Source organism: Vanacampus margaritifer, chromosome 1 (assembly GCF_051991255.1).
Source record: "Vanacampus margaritifer isolate UIUO_Vmar chromosome 1, RoL_Vmar_1.0, whole genome shotgun sequence".
Lineage (NCBI taxonomy): Eukaryota > Metazoa > Chordata > Actinopteri > Syngnathiformes > Syngnathidae > Vanacampus > Vanacampus margaritifer.
Window position 1 is genome coordinate 46,782,989 of NC_135432.1, and position 25,352 is coordinate 46,808,340.

The 25,352-nt window shown below is 40.1% G+C and overlaps 1 protein-coding gene across 7 annotated transcripts in view; it reads left to right on the top strand.

Annotated features, from left to right (window-relative positions):
* The window catches only part of gabrg1 (gamma-aminobutyric acid type A receptor subunit gamma1), a 75,564-nt gene that overhangs the window by 11,937 nt on the left and 38,275 nt on the right, over window positions 1-25,352 (top strand). For 3 of the 7 annotated variants that reach the window (XM_077560093.1, XM_077560086.1, XM_077560077.1), the window contains exons 4-10: window positions 852-989; window positions 1,073-1,225; window positions 2,281-2,483; window positions 4,143-4,328; window positions 8,745-8,810; window positions 24,060-24,124; window positions 25,046-25,164. In XM_077560093.1, the coding sequence (XP_077416219.1) occupies window positions 852-989; window positions 1,073-1,225; window positions 2,281-2,483; window positions 4,143-4,328; window positions 8,745-8,810; window positions 24,060-24,068 (755 nt within the window). In that variant the 3' untranslated portion in view covers window positions 24,069-24,124; window positions 25,046-25,164. Of the gene's footprint in view, window positions 1-851; window positions 990-1,072; window positions 1,226-2,280; window positions 2,484-4,142; window positions 5,289-8,744; window positions 24,016-24,059; window positions 24,125-25,045; window positions 25,165-25,352 lie in introns of those variants that run through there. The other 4 variants (XM_077560057.1, XM_077560068.1, XM_077560102.1 and 1 more) reach the window with 3 other exon arrangements.

A 25,352-nucleotide genomic window follows, 5' to 3' on the forward strand; every position in this document is an offset into this window, starting at 1 on the left:
ATGTTTAAAAAGGTAAATAAAATGGAAAAAATGGAGGGTGACGGGCAATATTCGTTACTGCAGAGACCAGCGGACTTGACACATCAATTTAGCTACTTGTACAAAAAAATACCAAAATGTATGAATGTGTAAATAATAATTCTGCAAGCATAAATGTACAAGTAAATATACATTTTAATAAATTTACTTAAATGCTTGTGTAGACCTTCGCAAAGTGAGGTGTCTTTGTCGCTGGCAGCACCCAACACTTCAAAGTGAGAATGCTTAACGATATGGTTAATCTCTGCTAAAGCAATTACTATCTCCTTGTTTGAAAACCCGACCAAAAAGTATTGGCACAAACATCCGAGTTGTACGATGCCTGTATTTCTCCTAAGTGTCTGAGGTTTTTTTCTCTCGCAAATTTGCAAGCTTTTTTCTCAGAATATTGCCCTCACCCTCTAAAATATATACATATTTGTACGTGGCCCTAATATGCCGTCGCAAAAAAAAAAGTCTAACGTCTGTCTCATCTTTAAAAAACAAGATTTGTTTGGTGAAGAAGCTTTTCTTATCCAGAGCTAGTCTTGTGCATACACGTCACTGAAGAATTAATTTCGCTCAATTAATTTTGCATTAGCCTCACTTTTGCTAAACTTTGGGACAGGCATTAAATGTGTGGCAATTCCTTCCCTTTATTTTACTTTCAATTAAGTCATTATGCTCGTTTGATAGAATTTTATGAGTCTGAATTCTGTCACAGTACTCTTCTGTAAGTGAGATGTTTTTTTTTATTTTACTTCCTGCTAGATTATTTATTGATCTGTCTTTTCTCTGTTGGTATCTGTGTCGTGGGGGGGCTTGTCGCATAGATGGTTACCCTCGGAATGAGATTTTATACCGGTGGCAAAGACGAGCAGTGGAGGTGGCAGACCAGCGATATTGGAGACTTTACCAGTTTGCATTTGTAGGAATGAGAAATACTTCTGATGTGGCACACACCCAATCAGGTAGGAAACTACATTGACTTTTGTTTTCTCATTAGCTCTAATGCCCTACCAAATTTAATACAATGTTTCTGCTTTATTGTCAGGAGAATATGTCATCATGACTATCTTTTTTGACCTGAGTCGGAGGATGGGTTATTTCACCATCCAGACCTACATTCCATGCAGTATGATTGTGGTCCTCTCTTGGGTCTCTTTCTGGATTAATAAGGATGCCGTCCCAGCTCGCACATCATTAGGTTCAATGTAGTCTTTCTTTTTCAAGTGTTTATCAGATTACTTAACAAATGTGCTAGAAATAATTAAGCCTTGAATATTTTAAGCCTCTATGACGGGTGTCAGAGTTTGGTCCATATTGTTGGCAGTAAATCGGATTTGTTTCCATTGAAGGTTGGACTCCGCCAAGGTTGCCTTTTGTCAACGGTTCTGTTCATAACCTTTATAGGCAGAATTTCTAGGTGCAGCCAAGGCGTTGAGAGGGTTTGGTTTGGTGGCCTCAGCATTGCATCTCTGACTTTTGCAGATGATGTGGTGCTGTTGGCTTCTTCAAGCCTCCAACTCACTGGAGCGGTTCGGAGCTGAGTGTGAAGCGATTGGGATGAAAATCAGCACCTCCAAATCAAAGACCATGGTCCTCAGTCGCAAAAAGGTGGAGTGCCCTCTCCGGGTTAGCGATGAGATCCTACACCAAGTGGAGGTGTTCAAGTATCTTGGGGTCTTGTTCCCGAGTGAGGGCAGGATTGAGCAGGAGATCAACAGGTGGATCGGTGCAGCGTCTGCTGTGATGCGGACTCTGTATCAATCCATTGTGATAAAGAAGGAGCTGAGCCAAAAGGCGAAGCTCTCGATTTACCGGTCGATCTACGTTCTTCAAGACACAAACGGCCGAAAGTAGAGTAGTAGTAAAGGAGTTTCCTCAGCAAATTGTCCAGGCTGTCCCTTAGAGATAGGTTGAGAAGCTCTGCTATCCGGGAGGTACTCCCTGGAGAGGTGTTTCAGGTATGTCCCACCAGCATGAGGCCTCGGGGATGACCCAGGACACACTGGAAAGACTAGGTCTCTCAGCTGGCCTCGGGAGCTAGACGAAGTGGGTGGAGAAGGGGAAGTCTGGGCTTCCCTGCTAAAGCTGCTGCCCCCGTGACCCGACTCCGGCTAAGCTGTAGATAATGGCTGGATGGATATCTTAAGCCACTCTTACCACTTGTGGTCAAAAGTCGCTGCAGCCATGCAATTAAATACCATTTTAAGTGTGACAAGGTTCAGCTAATAATAATTTCTGTGGTATCATTTTCAGGTATCACCACAGTGCTTACCATGACAACTCTTAGCACCATCTCCAGAAAGTCCTTGCCCAAGGTGTCATATGTTACGGCCATGGACCTGTTTGTCTCTGTCTGCTTCATATTCACCTTCGCTGCTCTGATGGAGTATGGGACACTGCATTACTTCACCAGCAACAGACAGACGAAAAAGTCCAAAGCCAAGAATAACACACATGTGGGTAACACTCTCTGCTCTTAAATAAGAAACAAATGTGAGTTAAAAAGAATGTGTCGGAAGGAGGGAGGTTATAGTAGTTAGAGATGTAACCAACATCGAAACAAGAGAGCTGTCCATAGGTGGAAAACCATTGTGAGGCAGAGAGAAGATGCAAAATCAATCAGAGCCACAGCTCAAACAATGGCCGTAACCAATGCAACCATTTGAAGTAGCATTGAAAATAAATAAAACACAGGTGTACTAAGTAACAGACAACGACCAGTTAAATTATGTAAAATAGCAGGAGTTGAGCCAAATATATTATAAGGGTTGTAAAGAAGCCTAAAAAAAAAAAAAAATCAACTGTTAGTGAGTGTCATCAGCAACAATTATCAGAGGGCAGGAGTGAATGTATCACAATTTACAGTAAATGACTTGGGGGCATATTCTCCGGGGTGTCAGAAATGGCATGCTGCTGCGCACTTCTATAGCTGCGTAGATTTTCCCATCGACCTAATTGTGCCACTTACGCACCTTCATGAAATGTACGAATGAAACGATATGTAAATGAGGGCGTCCCCTGTCAAACCTTAGCCTGGCAAGCCACACCCACTTTCTTTTTCAAGAAAGTCTGGACAGGTGTCCATAGACAGCGATTTGGCACCAGCTGAAAACAGGCCGGCCAATCAAATTCGTCTATTTGCATGACGTTGTTTCAACAGCGGCGAGCTTACTGATTTATAACGCTGTTCGAATATTAAAACAGAGCTTTTCTGACGTCACGTCCGCTCTTCGCTCATTGCTTCATTCCACTGTCCATTAGCTCAGGAATGCAACTGATAGGGCGGTTGACCAAAAGCCGCGAGTGAGTCTGGATTTCCAGGCTAGTCAAATCTAGCAGTGTGCGTATTCTCCCAGAGACTTAAGCATCTTTTCTCCTGCGCGCTCATGAGGCTGTACTAAGGACTAGCGCCTCTTGAAGGTGAAACATCACCTTGCACGTTTTGATTCAATGAACTGCTTCCGAGGTCCGATGGGCGGCCACTTCATGCCGAGCGGCTTCTGACTCGTGCTGGTGGCTTGGAGTTTGTCTGAAAGCGCAGCTTGTAACAACTACAGTCATTCTTATAGTGGCAATTGTAACTTAGATTTTTACACTAGGGGTACAATTTCCTCAAGTTTTGCCGATCGGTGATCGACCAATCCCTCAAAATAATTTCGATCTTGTCCAATGATTGCATCTTCCTTGCCAATGTCCTAAATAAGCCAATGTACTCTTCTGATGACTAATAGGCGCGCCCGCAAGGTCACGTGTGCTAATGCGCATTTGTGTGCTAAAAAACAACAGTAGCCATGAGTGTGACCGTACCAATACAGTATTGTATTATTTTTATATCTAGTGAGACGTTTGGCAAATGATATTGGTAACATGGTGTTTCAAGAGTAAAGCTGTGGGTGTTTCGTGATGGGAATTACTGAAATGTTTATTTACAAGTTGCGTGCGGAGGCTAGCCCGCTAGCTTTTAGCACTCCTCCATGATAACAACTTAACAAGCAGTCCTTACATGCTTTGTCCTCAAAGAAAACGTGTCTGAGAGATAAATAATGTCCTGAGATCTTGGGGTCTTGGATTATATTGTGAAAAATGCCTTCTTTTAATGCTTTGTTTTATAACAGAAACCATCTAGTATGGTCAATATCCGTCCTGGACCATCCCTGCTGCAAATGAACAACATTATGCACTATCATGACGAGGATGACTATGCCTACGATTGTTTGGATGGAAAGAACTGTACAAGCTTCTTTTGCTGCTTTGATGACTGTCGCTCAGGTGCCTGGCGAGAAAACAGGATGCATGTGCGAGTGAGTAAGATAGATTCTTACTCACGAATATTCTTCCCTACAGCATTTGGCCTTTTTAATTTGGTTTATTGGATAGGTTATCTTTATCTATAAAGCAAGTACATCAAGTAAGGATGCTTGGAGTTTTATGTCCATGCATTTTGCAGGTAATGAGGTATTCTTATAGTAGTAATATTGATCCTGTTGCTAACAAATACTATAAAATAACTTCAAACTGCCTCATTAGATTATTACAAACTGAAAAATTTACTCTGGTTATGTCTGCTTTGTTATGTTTATTTGTTGATGATGTCCTGCATCATGGCCAATGAAAACAAGAATGGTCCACACATATAAAGCTGTTTGTTTTTTCTCAAGATTGTACATAAGAATGATTGACAACTTTTTTGGAATGGCACATCACACATATGAAAGTAACTGTCATCTGATCTGGATTAGCATACTATATTTAAAATTTCTCCATTCCCCAATGTTATCTTAACTATTATACAAATGCCCAACAGCATACTTAGGGCACTTTCAAATCTTCAATAAGGTTACTCTGATGGGTTTGTAATCAAAGTTTGGTTCATGTTCACGCAACAACATTTCCAAGTGCACAAAATAACAACAACATAACAAATCATATGAAATTTCTCTCTTGTCTTACTGGTCAGACATGTAAACAAGAAAAACATTTGCAATATGTACATGTGACTGTTAAGTGAATAAAGCAGCTCAAACACAAAACCCAAATTAAGCAAAACTGTCCTGCGTTTTTAGACAACTTTAATTGTGGCGAATCTAACAAGCTACCAGCGAATCGTCAAGGGCAAAATAAATAAACAGTTCAAGCTTATCCTATTTCACATAATTAAATGGAATGTGGTGACTGAAAGCATTCTAAACCAAAGAAGTGTTTTTCAAGTCAATGGTCAAATCCGTTTACATGCCACATGTAATAGTTTCATCGCTATAACTTTCGAGCCTATTATTTATTCCATCCATCCATTTTCTTGGCCACTTTTCCTCACAAGGGTCGCGGGGGTGCTGGAGCCTATCCCAGCTGGCTTCGGGCAGTAGGCGGGGTACACCCTGAACTGGTTGCCATCCAATCGCAGGGCACACAGAGACGAACAACCACACTCACAATCACACCTAGGGACAATTTGGAGTGTTCAATTAACCTGCCATGCATGTCTTTGGAATGTGAGAGGAAACCGGAGTACCCGGTGAAAACCCACGCAAGCACGGGGAGAACATGCAAACTCCACCCAGGAAGGCCGAAGCCTGGACTCGATCTCACGTCCTCTGCACTGGGAGGCGGACGTGCTAACCAGTCAGCCACCGTGCTGACCTATTATTTATTCTTTCAAGTATATTATTAACACGTTGGTGTTTCCTGTTAACTAATGTTGTTGCAGTACTACACATCACTCTGGAGCTGGCTGTAGTTAAAAAAAATGTCTTTGAACAGTCCATATGATATTGCTAATAGCAAATCTCCTGCAGAAAGTTTGGGAACAGTTTATCAAAAATCAAAACCTCAGAGAGAAATTTGCTATCATTAATGAAGAATTATAGAAAAACATAAAATGTTTGAGTTCTGACATTGATTCTACCAATCTACCGGGCAGGGAACATCACAAAATTCCACTTCCAAGTCATTAGCAACAGGCTTGGCTATTATCAACACCACGATTGCCTTGTTAATTCACTTTTAGTTAATTAATCATTTCGTACATACCTTATGCCTTTTCATGCAAAGTAAGTCCTCGTCTCGGACATCTCTAGATCGTAAAAATCTCTCCAAACCATCATCCATGCTCCTGCTAGCGCCACTGTACCACTGTAATAAATGACCCATATGTGGAAATCTTTCATTCCCCTCTAAAAATAACATTGAGTTATTTTGCAATATATAATTATATTTATTTTATTATTATTATTATTATATATATTCACTAGAAGGGGCAGCACGGTGGTTGACTGGTTAGCACGTTTGCCTCCCAGTGCAGAGGACGTGAGCTAGAGTCCGGGCTTTGGCCTTCCTGGGTGGAGTTTGCATGTTCTCCCCATGCTTGCGTGGGTTTTCTCCGGGTACTCCGGTTTCCTCCCACATTCCAAAGACATCCATGGCAGGTTAATTGAACACTGAAATTTGTCCATAGGTGTGATTGTGGTTGTGAGTGTGCATGGTTGTTCGTCTCTGTGTGCCCTGCGATTGGCTGGCAACCAGTTCAGGGTGTACCCTGCTTACTGCCCGAAGCCAGCTGGGATAGGCTCCAGCACCCCGCGACTCTTGTCGGACAAGCGGTTAAGAAAATGGATGGATATTCACTAGAAGTGAATTAATCAAACAATTGTGGTGTTAATGATAGCCAAGCCTGTTGCTAATGACCCTGAAGTGGAATTTCTCCTTCGCTTGCAAATAATTTGCGCTATTTCGCAATATTTTTGGGGAAAAAGTCATTGCGTTAAAACGCAATAGTTTGGCATTTATATTGCTAATTATTGCCTTATAATGCAATAGTTATATCAATATAACGCAATAGTATTGCCATATAACGCTATAGCATTGGGTCATATTGCAAACCATTGCATTATATTGCTATCAAAAATATTTTCGTGATGTCCCCTTGTGGGCTCCGTACAATTCCTCATTTAATTCACAAAAACTGAAAATCCTGGTAAAAATCTACTTCAAATCTATTTTAGCAATTGTCAAAAGTTAATACATAATTTAATAGAACTAAATTGATCAATTATTGAAATTTATATTTAAATGTATAGCTAAATAATTTAAAAAAAATCAAAATAACTCAAGCCTGATCTGTCCCTTATTTTCAGCCATTCTTATGTCAAAGGAAGAATGTATTAAAACTGACACGAAGCTATGCCATTTTAACTTTGTTGCAGCTGTTCTCTGTGTTGAACACGGTATAGGCCAATGTTTTTCAGTCATTTATGTATTTTTTAAATATATGTATTTATTATAATATATGATGATTTAAAATGAGACAAAGTCACTATTAAAAGAAATGCAAGCATACGCCTCTTGGGAAACAAGAGCTACAGTATTGTCCTACTGAAATTTGTAAGTATATGTATTGGAAACATTATCTATCTATCTATCTATCTATCTATCTATCTATCTATCTATCTATCTATCTATCTATCTATCTATCTATCTATCTATCTATCTATCTATCTGTCTGTCTGTCTGTCCGTCCAAACACAATTTTCTGGGTGCTTTATACTGCTGGGACAGCCTTCATGCAATTAAGTTATATAGCATTTAAGCTCTTTACAATTATTTTCAATTAAAGTTTGGGTCAGGTAGTATTAGACTAAAGAATCCCAGTCTCCTACTTTTTAGACCAGGGGTCACCAACATGGTATCAGCAGGCACCAGAAGCCACCAATGACCACATGAGTAGCCTGCATTAAAAAATATTCCATAGGTCAAAGGATAATTGTGATTTCCTAGGAATGTTGTAGACATGATCAGTTTAAAATATAAACGCTTGCAGAGATTAGTATAGATATAAAATATTGCATAATGAAACTTGTTTTCTATCTTAAAGCGACACACCACTGAAAATATGTTTTTCATTTGATTAGGCAGTGTAAAATATTATACATATAAAATCAATCTTCGTCAATCTCCTTCAAGCTCGGGTCCTTTACCATCACAGGTCTGGGACATTGAGGGTTCTGCACAGGATCTTAGTTGTTTTCAGTCGTGCGCTCTTCTGCACAGAGATATTGGATGTTGTTCCTGGTATCTGCCGTAGCCATACTGCCCCCAGTGCCCCAATCACTTCTGGCACCACTGTTGTCTTTACCCTCAACATTTTCTCTTAATTCTTTCTTCAGTCTTTGGTATTTATCTAGCTTTTTCAGTTCCTTTTCCCGGATGCTGCTATCATTTGGGATTGCTAGCCTTGTCTGCAAATTGAATTCTCGTGAGATTTGTGAGTTCCCAAACCCCCGAGAATCTATCTTATACGAATCCCACTGATCTTACCAGTCCGAACAGCAACAGGGTATGTCTTTCCGTGACAATCCATCTGGCTCCTTCTCCATACAGGGCTTCTGTTGCCTGAGACATTAGCTAAGCAGGTCGACCCTGGGGGGCATCATCTAGATGTATTCTTGGAGGCCTATTGAGGCCTAGATAGTACCAAAGAAGTTCATTAGTGCACTGCCCCACTTTTTCCGCTTTGTGCACAGGCTCGGGATACTTGGGTTGAACCCTCTGTGCATTCTATGGAGCTTTATTGTCTTGATATCACTGGATTACATCTCTTCCAGTGCCCAGGGTATTATCTCTGCGGGGTATCTGATTGCTGGCAGAGCGTAGGTGCTAATGACCTGGATCTTATTCTTGCCGTTCAGCTGACTATTCAGGATCTGTCTCTCACTCTCCCTTAGGTATTTGGCCGTGGCCCCCTTTCGAGCTGCCTCCTTATGGCTGCTATTTGCCTGTGGATTTCCAAGGTATTTGTCGTCTGTCCTGCACATCTGTTATGCTGCCTTAACTCTTTCACTGCCAGACGTTTTCAGAAACGGGTTGTCCCCACTGCCAGCCGATTTAAGCATTTAGAGTGATCTTTCAAGGTCCACAGAAAATGTTGTGTTTGGACTATGGAAACACACATACTACCAAATGAAAGATTGGACTCTCAGCTTTCATCAGAAAAAAAAAGTTTGTTTCTACCTTATTCCGTTCTTCAGTAATCAACAATAGAAAATGGTTACTTTCACCGAAATTCTCTCTTTTGAAACAAAAAACGGAGAAAAAGAGCTTTTTGTGAAACGATGTTATTTCATGCACTCTAGTGAATTGTACACTTCTTTTTGTCCATGAATGATGCCACAAACACCTAAATAGTGCTTTACTTCTGTAAAACGCTTTCACCAACAATGAAAAAGTGTTTTTTGATTGCAAAATGCGTTTATTTCCATTCTACAGTGTAACAATTTGACAAAACAATTTCGCAAACTATTTACTAATGTGTGCAACTGTGGTACTATTTACAATTATGTGGATGTTTCAAATACAGTTTTTCTTTTTGTAACGCTCTCCTGCGTACAAGGAGACGCCAGGACTCGCACACAGTTTACTTTCACTTTCACATTGGTCCGTTTTGCGTGCAAATGTTACACTTTCTTGACGGCCTTTTTTTCCGGGGAATAAAAAGCAAGTAGCAGACTGTACACACTTCCTCCGATGAATATGCATTGGACTCGGGGCACTCTCCGTCGTCCGATCGAACGTCCGCCTGTGCGTGCTCGGTTGCGCTCCGCGTTACGACACCGTAATAGCCGCCGCGTCAGCGGTTCCAATTTCGCCATCAAGCTCGGATTCACCTTCATCATCATCGAGGATGATCACCGTCGTCACCAATGCACTATTTTAGCGTTGGTCGATGCCTTTCGTCTTGTAAGTGTAGAGCTGCTTGCAAACGCTCGCCATTGCCCGTTCCCTCCTCCATCTAGCTCCATCTAACGTCTTCTACTGCCGCGTCAATGCTTTCCAACCACAGAGTCACCCTCATCTTCATCATCTATGATGATCATCGTCAACAATGTGCTTTTTCAGCGATGCTTTTGGTCTTTGAAAAAAACGTCTCGGGTGTGAGCTCCTCGCGACCGGCCGCCATTTTTCCTTTGTCTTCCATTCTCATCTCCTGCTCGACACTCTAGCTCCGCCTCTACTGACGCCCACCCGATCTTGTCAAAAGAGAGTCATCGCTGCCCTCTAGGGGCCAAAAATAGTCATTAGGCACAACAGACAGACTTGAAACTTTCATCAGACATGCACAAGGGTTTCCTCTACCCGTTTCAAAAAAAAAAAAAAAAAAAAAATCATTGGATGACGTCTTTTGACGTCATTGGCAGTGAAGCGTAGGTTTTTACTTGACGTCTTTAAACGTCAGTGGCAGTGAAAGAGTTAAGGTAGTTCAATACCTTCGGTTGTGATTATCTTCCCTTGCTTAGATATCTTTCGTCCTTACTTATCTAGTCCGAATGACTTTATGATCTCATTGTATCCTTTTGAAGTGAGTTACGGAGTCAATGTCACACTTGTCTGATGATTGTTCCACTTCTGAACTTGTACCCGAAGCCACTCTTTGTTATTATCTGACTGAGTGGTTTCAGGGCAGGCCTATACAGAAGAGCAGCCGGGACAGAGCATCTCCTTGGAATATCCTACATTGGATATTCACCCGTGCAACTGGCTTTGAGTTGTATTGTTCAGCCTCATTAGTGAATTAGTCATCAACACTTCGAGTTGAGAGAGAGGACAGGCGTGGGTCAAGAGCGCACGCACATCCCCCGCTGTCAAAATCTGACCTATCACCTCTCTCTTCAAAGACCTGAGCCAATTCTGCAGGCCTATACAGAAGAGCAGCCGGGACAGAGCATCTCCTTGGAATATGCTACATTTGATATTCACCTGTGCAACTGGCTTTGAGTTGTATTGTTCAGCCTCATTAGTGAATTAGTCATCAACACTTCGAGTTGAGAGAGAGGACAGGCGTGGGTCAAGAGCGCACGCACATCCCCCGCTGTCAAAATCTGACCTATCACCTCTCTCTGCAAAGACCTGAGCCAATTCTGCCCCCCACCCCCAAAATCAGAAATCAGAAGGTGAATAAGGCTTATACATAGTAGCAGAATTCCCGGTGGCCGGGTCCATTTTTGTCAACATAGGTGCTTGTAAACCTAGTTGGGAGCGAGTCACAGGTTGTTTCAGAGTACTGTCTGGTGGTCTGTCAGTCATACTAATGTCACGTGGTCTTGAAACATTTTCTACGGCACATGTTAACTGTGCCAGCTTCCTTTGTATGTCTTCAATTTGATTAGAAGCTTCACCAGTCATATCATGGTCACGTTGTCGAAACAATTCATCCCGTTCAGCCTTTAATACACGGTTTTGTTCCATCAATTCATCTTCCGCCGCCTTCTCAAAACGAGAAAGAATCGAACGCCATTTACTACGAGCTAACTGTGGAACTTCCGCATGTCTATTCAATTCTAAGCCAAAAGCTCTCGCTTGGTTCAATTTTTCCTGCGGCTCATCTCTCATAGCCAACACTTTATCCAATTTCTGTTCCCATTGTTTCATTGAGGCGGCAACGCCCGCAGCTAACGCATTCGCGGCCTTCAAAACAGAGTCGCGCGGTAGCGTCTTATCAAGATCGCCACCATTCCACTGAACACCGAGATGACCTGAATTTACAGTTAATACAAGTGCCTGCAAATCGTGCAGCATCTGAACAGCAGTACTATATGGAGATTCAGTAAACGGTTTTATAGGGTCAAACCCATTACCCGCGCGTGCCAGCTCGTACGCCGGCAGAGCCGCTAGCTTAGCATCAGTCTCTTTGTTCTCAAAATCACTTAACACCGCCATCCGGGCAACCTTCACATAGCTACCCAACGCTAACATTCTAGCACAAACCATCATCTGATCCACTTTCTTTAAGTTTTGTCTGACCCTTCTTCCATTTGAAGAACATATAGACGTTTCTTTTACCTGCTTATCCAGCGCTTGCCGTTTCTTCGCACAAACAACTTCATCAATGAAATCAGACACACTGTAGATTGTAATGACGGCATCCATCCTTTTTCCGAACAAACGCGCATCCAATCATTCAAAAAAATCTTCAACTGACGCCTCCGCCTCGCGGGCAAAACCCCTAAAGCGACCTCGGAAGCGTTTGCAACTTGTGTAACCAATCCACTTCCTGTAGCTGTTTGTTTCTGAAATGGGTTCCATTGTCTGACCTAATTTTTCTGGGAAACCCATGTGATGGTATGTAATGATTAATCAAATGTTTCACCACGACCTCTGCTGTTTCAGATTTGCAGTGATATGCCTCCGGCCATCCGGAAAATGAATCCACTATTACAAATAAATATCGGTAACCTTCCACTGGCTTTAACATGTCAGTAAAATCCATTGAAATTACTTGTCCCGGAGCAGTCACTTCTGGATCGTGAGTGCCAGGAGGAGGTTTAGATGTAGGCATACTGTTGAATTTATTACAAACACTGCAATCCTGTAGTTCACTTTTGACAATTTGCCTCATGTAAGGATGTGGCCAGTTGCTTAGTCGTCTTAGTGTTTCGTCTACTCCAACATGGCATATTCCATGGGCTTCAGAAATTAGAATTTTTAATTGTTTCTGTGATGGGATATATTTACCTTTTCTCCGCCATATACCTTCCACATCCTTTTGAGCACCTCTTGACAGCCAAACACTCTTTTCCTCCGGAATGGCTTTCCGCTGGCACAGCTTGATTCTTTCCGAAGTTATTTCTTGTCCGTCTCCCAATTCACCTTCGCTCACCATCAATTGAAGTGTTGTTTCGCGGCCTTGTCTGCGGAATCATTTCCTACTGACACAAAATCATTATTTTTTGAATGTCCCTTGCATTTTATCACAGCTACTGCTTTGGGCAGTAGCAAGGCGTCTTTCAAATCAAAAATGTCTTGATGGTGTTTGATAGGTGTCCCTGAAGCAGTCATGAAGTCATTTATTTGCCATTCTTTGATAGCTGTATGCACAACTACATGTGCATACGCGGAGTCAATGTAAATGTTCACAGTCTTATCTTTTGCTAATTTTAATGCAGTTGTCACAGCCACTATCTCTGCTTGTTGAGCTGACTGAGGCCCTGTAAGTCTCTCTGCCACTTATAGGTCAAAAGTTGTTCCAGTCATCTGTGTTACAGCAAAACCTGATTGTAGTCCTTTATTATCCTTGAAACAACAGCCGTCTATGAATAACGTCAAGTCTGGGTCGTTTAATGGGATGTCATAAAGGTCTTTTCTCAGTGAGTTATCTTCTAGAATTCGCTTAGTGCAGCAGTGGGGTTGTCCCTCTAGCATGCCGCTGCCATGTTGATCCCCTCGTGTATAAACAAGATGTGAGGTTGTGTCAATACTGATTCAATCTTTCTCTGTCGTCCCCCTGTCATAGTAAATGCTTGGCTGGTTACGTACTGCACTGTACTATGTGATGTACGTACTGTCAACGGATGATGTAAAACGATATGAGATGGGGTTTTTTTTATCAAGCATGCAAGTGCTGAAGCAAATGCTGCGCACACATGGTGACGCTTTTCATATTTTTCAAGAGGTGTTGATGCATAAAGACAAACATGTCTATTACCATTCTCCCTCTTTTGAAAAAGAACAGCCGACACACTCGATGGCTTCTCAGAAATATCAAGGAAAAACATCTTAGTGTAATCAGGAACGACAAGAGCCGCGGCTGATGACAAAAACTGTTTTAGCATAACAAAATAGGTCTCAGCATCATGACTCCAATCAAGAACATGTGACAGGTTTCTCATCCCTTTTTAATTCACTAATTGTCTGAGAGAATGAGTCAGTTCCGCAAAATCCGGAACATGATGTCTGGAATAGTTGCACAGGCCCAAAAAAGCCAACATTTGTTTCACATTTGTCGGTTTGGGATGGTGCAAGATGTCATCTTTGTGTGACGGAGAAATACCTGTTCCATGTTTTGAAATAAGCCTTCCCAAAAACGAAACCTGAGGTCGGGCAATTTGGAGTTTGTCCTTGGCGCACTTCAGGCCCACCGAAGCCTTACTTGAGTAACTTTACACAAGCCTACATCAGTCGGGTCAGCAGACCACAGTTTAGCAGGCAAGGTTTTTAGCATGTTACAAGCAAGGTCGCTGTCAGATGTCTCCCTCCCATGATGTCGATCCAAAAGTTGATTTTCTAAAACAGACATGGAAGCAAATAAATCAGATTTAATCCAATAGGCATCAAGAGATTTGGAATATAATAAATCTGGGTGTATAGAGTGTTGCCAATCAGTTGCTTTTGTGCACGCCAGGACAAATGGACCGAAATCTTTCGCCGTGTGCTGGGATGAGACCATCAAAGAAATATGAGGATGACATGCCAACACAGATTCATCAGGTGGTTTCGCCATCTCATACCACTTAGATTGTTCTTCAATCAGATTTACAGAAAACGCGACACCGGGCCTACCTGCGAACAAATCACCTACACGCAACTCCCAGGTGTTGCCAACAACTGTACGGAAGGCTTCACTGTATATCTCATCACCACATCTGTCATAAAAAATAGTGCAATGCAAGCAGTCAGATACCATATCGTAAGACTGGAGGTTATGCACCCAAGGAGACCACTCTGTCCAAAACTTTTCAGCAGTGTCAATCCTTGCCCAGTAGATGTCAGCCGGAGTGCATGTCATAGCGTATTGAGGCACCACTGGGAACTGGGGGCAGACGTTGGAGGCAGAGGCAACATCAAATCAGAAATAACAATTTCTGGGATTGGGAACAATTCATCAAGGACCTCAAAGAGTGTCAAGTAATTATCACGTGACAGTGCTTCACTATCCATTAAAGATGGCAGTCCTGAATTAGTCATCAACACTTCGAGTTGAGAGAGAGGACAGGCGTGGGTCAAGAGCGCACGCACATCCCCCGCTGTCAAAATCTGACCTATCACCTCTCCCTGCAAAGACCTGAGCCAATTCTGCCCCCCCCCCCCCCCCCCCCGCCCGCTGGTAGTGGGGGAAGTCTCTGTAATATTACAGCTAAATCAGAAGGTGAATAAGGCTTATACATAGTAGCAGAATTCCCGGTGGCTGGGTCCATTTTTGTCAACATAGGTGCTTGTAAACCTAGTTGGGAGCGAGTCACAGGTCGTTTCGGAGTACTGTCTGGTGGTCTGTCAGTCATACTAATGTCACGTGGTCTTGAAACATTTTCTACAGCACATGTTAACTGTGCCAGCTTCATTTGATTAGAAGCTTCACCAGTCATATCATGGTCACGTCGAAACAATTCATCCCATTCAGCCTTTAATACACGGTTTTGTTCCATCAATTCATCTTCCGCCGCCCTCTCAAAACAAGAAAGAATAGAACGCCATTTACTACGAGCTAACTGTGGAACTTCCGCATGTCTATTCAATTCTAAGCCAAAAGCTCTCGCTTGGTTAAATTTTTCCTGCGGCTCATCTCTCATAGCCAACACTTTATCCAATTTCTGTTCCAACTGTTTCATTGAGGCGGCAACGCCCGCAGCTAACGCATTCGCGGCCTTCAAAACAGAGTCGCGCGTTAGCGTCTTATCAAGATCGCCACCATTCCACTGAACATTGAGATGACCTGAATTTACAGTTAATACAGGTGCCTGCAAATCGTGCAGCATCTGAACACCAGTACTATATGGAGATTCAGTAAACGGGTTTATAAGGTCAAACCCATTTCCCGCGCGTGCCAGCTCGTACGCCGGCGGAGCCGCTAGCTTAGCATCAGTCTCTTTGTTCTCAAAATCACTTAACACCGCCATCCGGGCAACCTTCACAGAGCGACCCAACGCTAACATTCTAGCATAAACCATCATCTGATCCACTTTCTTTAAGTTTTGTCTGACCCTTCTTCCATTTGAAGAAAATATAGATGTTTCTTTTACCTGCTTATCCAGCGCTTGCCGTTTCTTCGCACAAACAACTTCAACCGATTTCATCAATGAAATCAGACACACCGTAGATTGTAACGACGGCATCCATCCTTTTTCCGAACAAACGCGCATCCAATCATTCAAAAAAATCTTCAACTGACGCCTCCGCCTCGCGGGCAAAACCCCTAAAGCGACCTCGGAAGCGTTTGCAACTTGTGTAACCAACAACATGTTCCGAGTATGAACCGGAAGTACATCCAGGTCAAACCACCCGGTGTCACAGTCAAAAATGTCCTCCATAATGTATATTAATTATATTCAAGTCGTATCTAATAATTATCAAGTCAGTGACGTCTCACTTATGGTACCACAATTCAACAGGTCAAATTTATTCAGCAACGTTGCACATCACTCCCCCAAAAAATAAAAAATAACTACAGATGAACACAAAATATCTCCGAAGTGCACGGAGCCACTTAATAAAATACACCGTGCCTCCGTCGAAAAATAATTTATATCTAGATCTATCGATTGCTTCGCAAGAGGCTAAACACAAAAACAACAACAAACAACAAAGCCGCTCGCTTCAACATGTCCTCTTAATGCTGTCTCAGTTCAGCAGTGCTCAATCCAACGTGACGGTACTTCCGTAAACAATGACCGTCACCACGTACGTCTAGTTCAAATGTCGTAGGAAAATCCAAAATCAAGGACCTCGCGTCCCTCCGTAACCAAAAAACGACTTCAAACTCCACTAATACTTGTTCACTCAGATCTCATATTCAATTTAGCCAATTCAGAAGACGAAGACCAGCTGTAGTGATCCCAAACAGACAGAATTTTTCTACGTGGATAAACGTCTCCACTTACTGTTCAATTAATATGGCGCCAAAAATTCCATCCGTCCATTAACGTCACAGCTGGAAATCATCAAAAAATCGTCGGGGTCACCATTTTGATAGATTTCGTGGATTTTGTAATCTATTGCGTGTTCAAATAAATCATAAATGAGATCGATGAAGAAGTTCCTTGCAAGTTTTTATTTTAAAAGCTTTTAAAAGACACAGAGACAGCTCACTCGAAAAGTGGTGAAAAGCTCCCAGTGTGTGTTGGATTTCGAATCTCTAGCATCTTTATACAAAAAGGTCTTACATTGAGACCCGCCCCCGCCCTCCTTTGAATCCTTTGCAGAGTTGTGACATAAAACAGGACTTCCCGACTAGAGTCTTTGATGTAGACAGACTCTCAACCCTATTAGATTTTACAGGACAGGATGACCTGAGGAACAGAAACGCTGATAGTATTTTAACATCCTCTTCCGATGAGTCAACAGAAACTTTTAGCCCACTCTTTTGTTCCGGAAACAGAGAGGACAGACTTCAAACAGAGATCAAATAAATCATTATCACATCCTCACTACATCTGGTGATTGAGTTAACATAGTAATATCTATTTCTACACATGTATAACTAAATTCAAAACAGTTAAAATATAAATTGAAACAGTTAAAATATAAATTGAAACAGTTAAATGTCAACACTCCATTGGTGTTACTACTGAACTGACCATTGGCCCAGTTCAAAAGGGGTCTAGCCCCTTTCACAGCCTAGCCCATGTGAAAATGTATGACCTGACGGTCTTAACTGATTTCAACTGGATAAGATAGACAGGAAGACTCCAAGCCATGACAGGTCACAGCGACAACGGCCTAGCTCAAGTCACCTATCAAATCATTAAGAGACCTAATCTAGCAATAGCAATGCCTTTCTGTGCTCTTCTCATGTATTGATCCATATGCCTACTCACTTTGGCTGATATGATGCCTGATAGGAGCCTCCATGGTGGTGAGGCAGTTTATCGGCTGGTAGTTTAATGGAGTCATTCCCTTCTGTGGGTCCTTCATGATGACAATTAGCCATTGTGGGTGGGTCATTTGTGCTGCCAGGCGTTCATGGAGAGCAGTTACCTTCTTTAGCCAGAAGCCATGAATCCTGTCGGCCCCTCGTGCATTGGTATTGTATGGTGCTTCTGTCTCCCAGATAATCTTCTAGTACTGCTCTGTGTCAGACTTGAGTGGGTCGGTGTCGATCTTGCTAATGTACCTTGCCACTGACCTTAGATGGCTAAGATGGCGCTGTGCAGGGTATGTTATTATTTTAACACTTAATTGCCTTAAACTTCTTTTGAGGGAATCAGATGCCATTGATATTTGCATTATTAATGTTTGGATACTCTGCCTAATTGAATGAAGGACAATTAATTTTCAGTGGTTAGTTTCTTTAAATGGATACTTATCAGGAGAAATAATGAACATGATTCAGTGTCTTCACATACTGTAAATAAATATCCAGCCATCAATTTTCTGCCCCACTTATCCTCATTAGGGTCACTGCATTCATTATTAAAGATAACATAGAATTAGGGGTGTGAATTGCCTACTACCTGGCGATTCGATTCGTATCACGATTCATATGTCACGATTCATATGTCACGATTCGATTAGATTAATCCCGGTAAGAATCTATAAATTAATTATTGCAATTTTTTTTAACTCAAATTTAGAAAATACAAATCAGTAAACTTGTACATGTACGCAAGATTTGTATGAAAATGTAATTATTTATCTGAAAATTCAGGCTTTGAGCCACTGCATTTAACAGGTTCACAGTCTGTTTCATGTTTGAACAGCACTGAAATAAAATATTAAGGTTTGTAGTTCCATTAATATAACATTCTTCCATGCTAAATGTGTGAATCCTAACCCTAAGTAAGACGTTTTGTTGAATATTTTCATAAAAAAATTGATGTTTAAAAATCGATTCGGCCGCACCCCTACATAGAATTAAAGGTAATTTGAGTACATTTAGTTTGTTTTTTCAGAAGAATGTATGAAACTAGTAGCCCTTCGCATTAATCAGTACCCAACATAGTCCTCAGTTTCACATGGTGTGGACACCCCTGCTTTAGAGGAATGTTACATCTGCATGATCCAACTTTGTAAGTATTAAAAGTATAATATTAAAGTATTAATCCAAATATTTTGTCCTGCATGAGTCTTGGATACACAGACAGAACATATCGACTGTAGGTATTATGGACATATGCGTTCTGTAGAACTTACGGATGGATGGTTGGTCTTAAATATATAGAGTATACATTTTTGATATGACACATTCTTCAAATGTTGCTTTTTTATTTAACTGAACCAAGGGATTTAAAATGTTCACTTAAATCTTTTCGTAGGAGTTCTTTTAAATGTCATATCAAATTACTCACGCATAGCTACACTAAGTAACTGAGCACTTCTGAGCAACAGCAACACAGCAAAAGAAAAACTGTGACCCTGTTTCAGGTTTTAAGGCCTCACATACAATATACTATCCTGCATCTTTTTTTAAGCAAACCACAAAAACATGTCAAGGAAGAAGTGGAATGCTAGTCAGCAACAGTTGAGAATAAAGGAGAGTGTGTGAATATTTTGAGAGGTTGTTGGGAGTAATTGATCACCCAATTCACTGAGTGCACTCTTGCTTTTTGGCGACAGAGACTCCTGGCTTTGCTTTCTAGTTAAAGGTACATATGAAACTAGCATATAACAATCTTTCCATTGTCTTTCAACGCTAATGTTTGAAAGAGCATCTCTATACAGAGGATACTCAAGACACCACTTATGTTCACATACAACATTGTCCTTTCCAAAGAGACACAATAATTCAGGCTACACATAACAAATACATGCTAGATGTGAGCTAGTGTGAGATGATAGCCTTCCAAGAGTCTTTTCAAATCTACAATTAACCTAATGTGCAGGTAGCATTAAGCCAAACTGTGGCAGCCATTTACTTTTACTAGTAGGACTTTAATCCACGTGAGTGATTGGCAAATGGGGCCCATAGTTTGAAATGTTTATGTCAAGTATTTTTTTCCCATCTTTTCAAAGTATTCAAATGTGTTGTTAGGTTGTGCTGTGCCACCAGTTTATCAAAATTCCCGTTGTATCCTATCACTTGTAAGTAGCTAAGGCCTATGTATTTCAAATCAATAAATCGACTCATTATTTTTACATTTAACGTAAGCCATAATAACACACATTTATTTGTCAGCAATTTGCAATGTTATCCTTTGTAAATGTGTATCATATTGTATTGTGATTACTCAATACACTGTGAGAAAATAAAGTAGTGCCTGGAAAAAGTCCCAAAGTGTTACAGTATTTGTCAGATTTTGTGTTTGCAGTCCAACACATGCAGTATTCGGGAGGAGAGCCAGACGGTGTGGTGCAGGCATGTGGTTAAGATGTATCATGGACGTCTCCTTGATCAGTTATTTCGGGCGTGTCTCACTCGAAGAATTTATCTCGCGAAGATCTAGAACATATTGGATCCTATGAGGACTTGACCATGGAACGCCTCTGAATTTCCCCGGAACACCTGGACAAAGTGGCCAGGAAGAGGGAACTTCAGGTGTCTTTGCTCAGGCTACTGCATGGTGATCGTGCCCCAAATAGGCTAAATAAACCCAACTGTTACGGATTGTCCGTAGTTTGTTCTTGAAATCACTAGATGCTCCTAACATTGAATGTTACTGATATTTTTATAATAATAATAATAAATAATGGATCACATTGCTCAACCAGGTTGAAAACGAGTAGATAATTGCGATGTATGGTTGATAACACACTGCAAGTGTTCTTCTGCCGGTGGCTCCAGTGACATAATGCGTCACTGCTCACTCGTTGGCAGTGGAAGCTAGCAGATGAATCCAATGTTAGCCGAAAGCTGTCATCTTGAGGCTCACCGCGATCGCTGCAAGGCGAGGAACAAGGGCAGTGACCAGTGATGGTTCTAGACAGTTTTACATGCGGTGGCAAGGCAGTAGTGATTAAGGCAAAGGGATTCACAATCAACTACTGAAGATTGACATTGTTTTGAAAATACCATCCATCCATAATTTTTGCCGCCATGCAAAACAGTGGTATACATGGTAATTTCTTCACTGTATTATAATTTTTTTAAATCGTGTTTTCGTGGGTTTTATGAGCTGGAAGCCCAAATTAAGAAAAAAAATTAACAAATAAATAATTAAAATCGTGAATCTATAATCTGTGAATTTTTTACTTTTTGAATGGAATTGTGGAAATTATTCAATTTTTTAAGGATACTCAAATTTTTTGAAAAGGGTGTGTATACATTTGTTCCCTGCATTAATGGTCAATTCACAAGGTAGAAATGTACATGGCAGGATTCAGCCAAGGCACTTAAAAAAATACATTTTATTATAATAATAATCACAATAATAATAATTTATAAAAATCTAATAATAATTTATAAGAATCTAATAATATTTTGTTAATCAGAGATTGTTAACCGTACAATCCAAATTTGATGCCATCTTTTTTTACAAGTTGCACTTGTAGCAATTGGAATTTCTTTCATGTTTTGGTTCCTACCTAGACAGATTTAAGTGATGCACACATCGGTGTCACTAGGTTTTATAGAAAGGGGGCGCTTAGCCCCTAGGAGATGGACAGATATAAAAGGAATACAATACTTTGTGAAAGTTAAAGTCTTCATTAGACTTTAAGTGTTATTTCAGTCAGTATTTGAATATGGTACACAAACATGAAGCATTTTTATGAAATTAACCTATATATATATATATACACATTAGGGCAGCTTGGATAGTCAAAGTTTTTAACCCAAATAATTTTTCTTACACTGTATTGGTCAGGAATGTCAAAGACACCTGAAAAAAATTGCTACGGTTGACAGAAGATGCTGCTGGAGTTGAGGAAGAGACAGACATTGTGAAAGTTTACCTTAACTTCTGTAATAATGTCATGTCCCTGTTGCAAGAAGTGCTATCCGCTAGCTATAAGTCAAATTGCAGATGAAACCACCCTGTTTCTTAAAAACAAGGTGCAAATTCCTATTGCTCTTCAAGTGATCAGCCGCTTTTCAAAAGCCTCTGTCCTTTACTTAAATATTGATAAGTGTGAATTAATGGCTATTCATGACCACCCCCAAATTTCACTGTATGGTATACCTGTAACAAACAAAGTCAAAAATGTAGGAATTACTATTTCAAAAAATCCAGACAATCTCGTTAAAAATAATTTTGATAATATGGTAAAGAAGAGCAAAGGTATTTTAAATATATGGCCGCAAGGGGACCTCTCCATATTTGTTAGGCTGCTGCTGTCTAAAATGGAGGGACTCACTAGGATTATTTACCCTGCATACTCCCTTGAAGTTCCACAGAATTTTGTTAGACAAGTCAAACAAAAATAATTTCAATTTCATCTGGAAAAATATACATCATTACATAAGGAAAAACGATGCTGTCAAATCTTTAGAGGAAGGTGACCTTAACGCTATTGATTTTGATCCAATGAACGGTGCGCTAAAATTAAAATGGTTACAAAATTGTATTGGTCATATGGATACAGTGTGGTTCAACCTATCCTAGAAAATATTTTGTGCAGTAGGTGGCATCCAATTCCTTTTAAAATGTGATTTTGATTTATCCAAATTGCCCATAAAATTGTCCAAATTTCATAAACAAGTCCTACAATACTGGAAATTAATATGCAATCATAATTTTATACCCCATAATACTCCATTGTGGAACAACAGATATATTCTCATGAGAAAAAAATTATTCTATTTCAAAAACTGGGACAATCATGGCATATGGTCAGTTCTACACTTAATGGATGGCAGAGGGGATTTACTTAGATATGATGCTTTTCAGCAAAAATACAATATGGCTTGCTCAGTCCAACAATTCTCTGATGTTATTAATGCTATTCCGCAAGCTCTAATATGTATTCTAAAAGGCTCGCTGCTATACTCGCATACTGTCCCTAGTATACGCTCTTTATCTGTCCAAACCTGTCTCTTTGTGGACAAAAAAAATGTAATAACAATTTTTTTTAGAAGAATATTAACTAACACATTTTTCCCTTTACCCCTTAAACAGTATTTAATGGAAAAATGTACTAATCGTAATGTTGAGTCAATTAGATGCCAATATATAAGTTTCCCCATTCCACCCAAAACTAAAGAAGTACAGTTTAAAAATATTAACAATATTTATCCTTGTAAGGAATTTTTAAGGACAACGAATGTACTTTTTGCACCAGTAACATAGAAACAGAAGAACACTTATTTTTTACTTGTTTTGTTACAAAGCTTTTTGGGGGCAGCTTCTTGGGCATCGTTTCACAAAAAGCTCTTTTTCTCCGCTTTTTGTTTCAAAACAGAGCATTTCCGTGAAACTAACCATTTTCTATTGTTGATTACTGAAGAACGGAATAAGGTAGAAACAAACTTTTTTTTCTGATGAAAGATGAGAGTTCAATCTTTCATTTGGTAGTATGTATGTTTCCATAGTCCAAACACAACATTTTCTGTGGACCTTGAAAGATCAGTCAAAATGCTTAAATCGTCTGGCACTGGCGACATCCCGTTTCTGAAAACGTCTGGCAGTCAAAGAGTTAATATTTTCTTTCCAATGTTTTGACTTCAACCGGATTTTTTTCCCCAAATAAGTTTATTGAACAATTGTAAACGGATAATCTCCAGCCAATCCTGTAGCGTGACGCCTATACAATCTGACAGCCCGATCACATCTGGTACCGACACCGGTCAATATCAAACTAAATCTACTTAAAATCACTTTTAAAATCATCCCCAAAGGCTCATATATTAAATTATTTACCAAAGACTAAAACGAAGGACATTTTCATTAGTTTTATAAACATAAAATGTAGTTTCACTTAGTTCAAATTTTTTAAAAAGCTTCTTTTTTTTCCATTAACGAAATTGTTTTTATTTTATTTTAGTTTTTATATTTCAAGTATCTTGATTAAACTTTTTTTTCAAACACAAATTCCCACAATGACAAGTATAAAAGAGACAACAACCTAAGATCAGAAAAAGATTGGGTGAGGGGAAAACTACGGAAGCGTATTGCATTCACTTGGAAAAAAAACCAAAACTCCTGTTTCGCTGACTAATTTTTTTGGGTTGCTTTGTTTGTTGGAGTATTATTTTTTTTCTTTCTGTTTTTCTGAATATTTTTTTCAGTTTTACAGATTTTTTTTTCCTGTCAAAAAAATATTCAGAAAAGCAGGAGAAAAAAATATTCAGAAAAACAGGGAAAAATATATTTGTAAAAAAAAAAACTGGAATTTTTTGGGGGGAAAAAAACTGGATTTTTTTTTTTTTTTACCTCTGAACTCCAATTGACTTGTTGCAGACTCGCTAATAGCGGAAGCGGACACTTTCCCGCATACCTCCAACGTACCTTCTGGCTCAGTTAAGGTAAGGCCTTAATTGGTAACACACTCACTATTATTAATGTCTTGTGTAAGGTAGGTATATCATTTTATGTTAGGGAGCATACAAGTACATGTACATATCATTCGATCGGCATGATTTTAGTAAGCTAACAGTTTGCTTAAACAACGCCCAGCGGGATTCAGGCGGGATTCCCGCTGGGCATTGATCATCCTTCACTTGACAAAAATAGAACGAGCCATTCGTCATAACGTCGTTTATATGCAAGTACAGTATGCACTACTACGCTCCCGTACCTTAGGTAGAACGAGCCGTATGTAGGCTACGTCGTAACGTTATATGCTAAATATACGCAAACACTATGCTTAACGAGATAACGTCGTTAGGGTGACCATATTCCCATTTCCACAAAAAGAGGACACTCGCCCCAGCCTTGAAATTGTGGTACCAGTCGCAGCTACACAGTGCTTCACCTCCTATAAGTCACGTAATGCCAACCGGACATTTTCATGAATTTATGAAAGGACTTAAAAAAATGGTCTGTCCTCCCAAAAAGGACAAATTTAGTCACCCTAGATAAAGTTAATTATTATTATGGCTCATATGAGAATCATAACATATTGTTTAGCACGGGACACCTGTTTTAAGCATGTAACGGTGAGGATGGACGTTGCAAAGCCCTGATCTTGATGAACTATTTTCTAATTGATCATTAATAATAACAAAAGTAAGACTTCTACTAAAACCCTACTCTGACATGTTGGCTTTAGTGTAATGTACTATTAGTATAATATTATTGTTAATGAATAAACTTTGACACACAAAAGGACACACAACGACACAAACCAGTTTGATTGGTGATTTGAGTGAGCACAATATTTACTGTGAGGTTTGACTTTGAAATGATTATTCATATAGATTTGGCCTTTTCCTGTATTTTTGTAGTGCTAGCTGCAATGGCTGCATCATCAACCCCTGGCCTCCCACAAGATGATGGTCTGTGGGCATTTTTACGCAACAGAGGTGTTCCTGAGGAGCGCATTCAGAAATTGCAGCAGGATCATGTAAGTCACAGGAAATTTGTTCCTGCAAAGCTACATGTAGTATTTTGTCTCAAGTATATTTTAATATTTAACAGAATTTCAATAATTTTTTTATACACCTATACATATAGCTGACCACATGTGACTCCGGAGGTTCGAATATTTATATTTATCAATTGTCCCTTCCAACAATGCAGCTTGATGTAGAC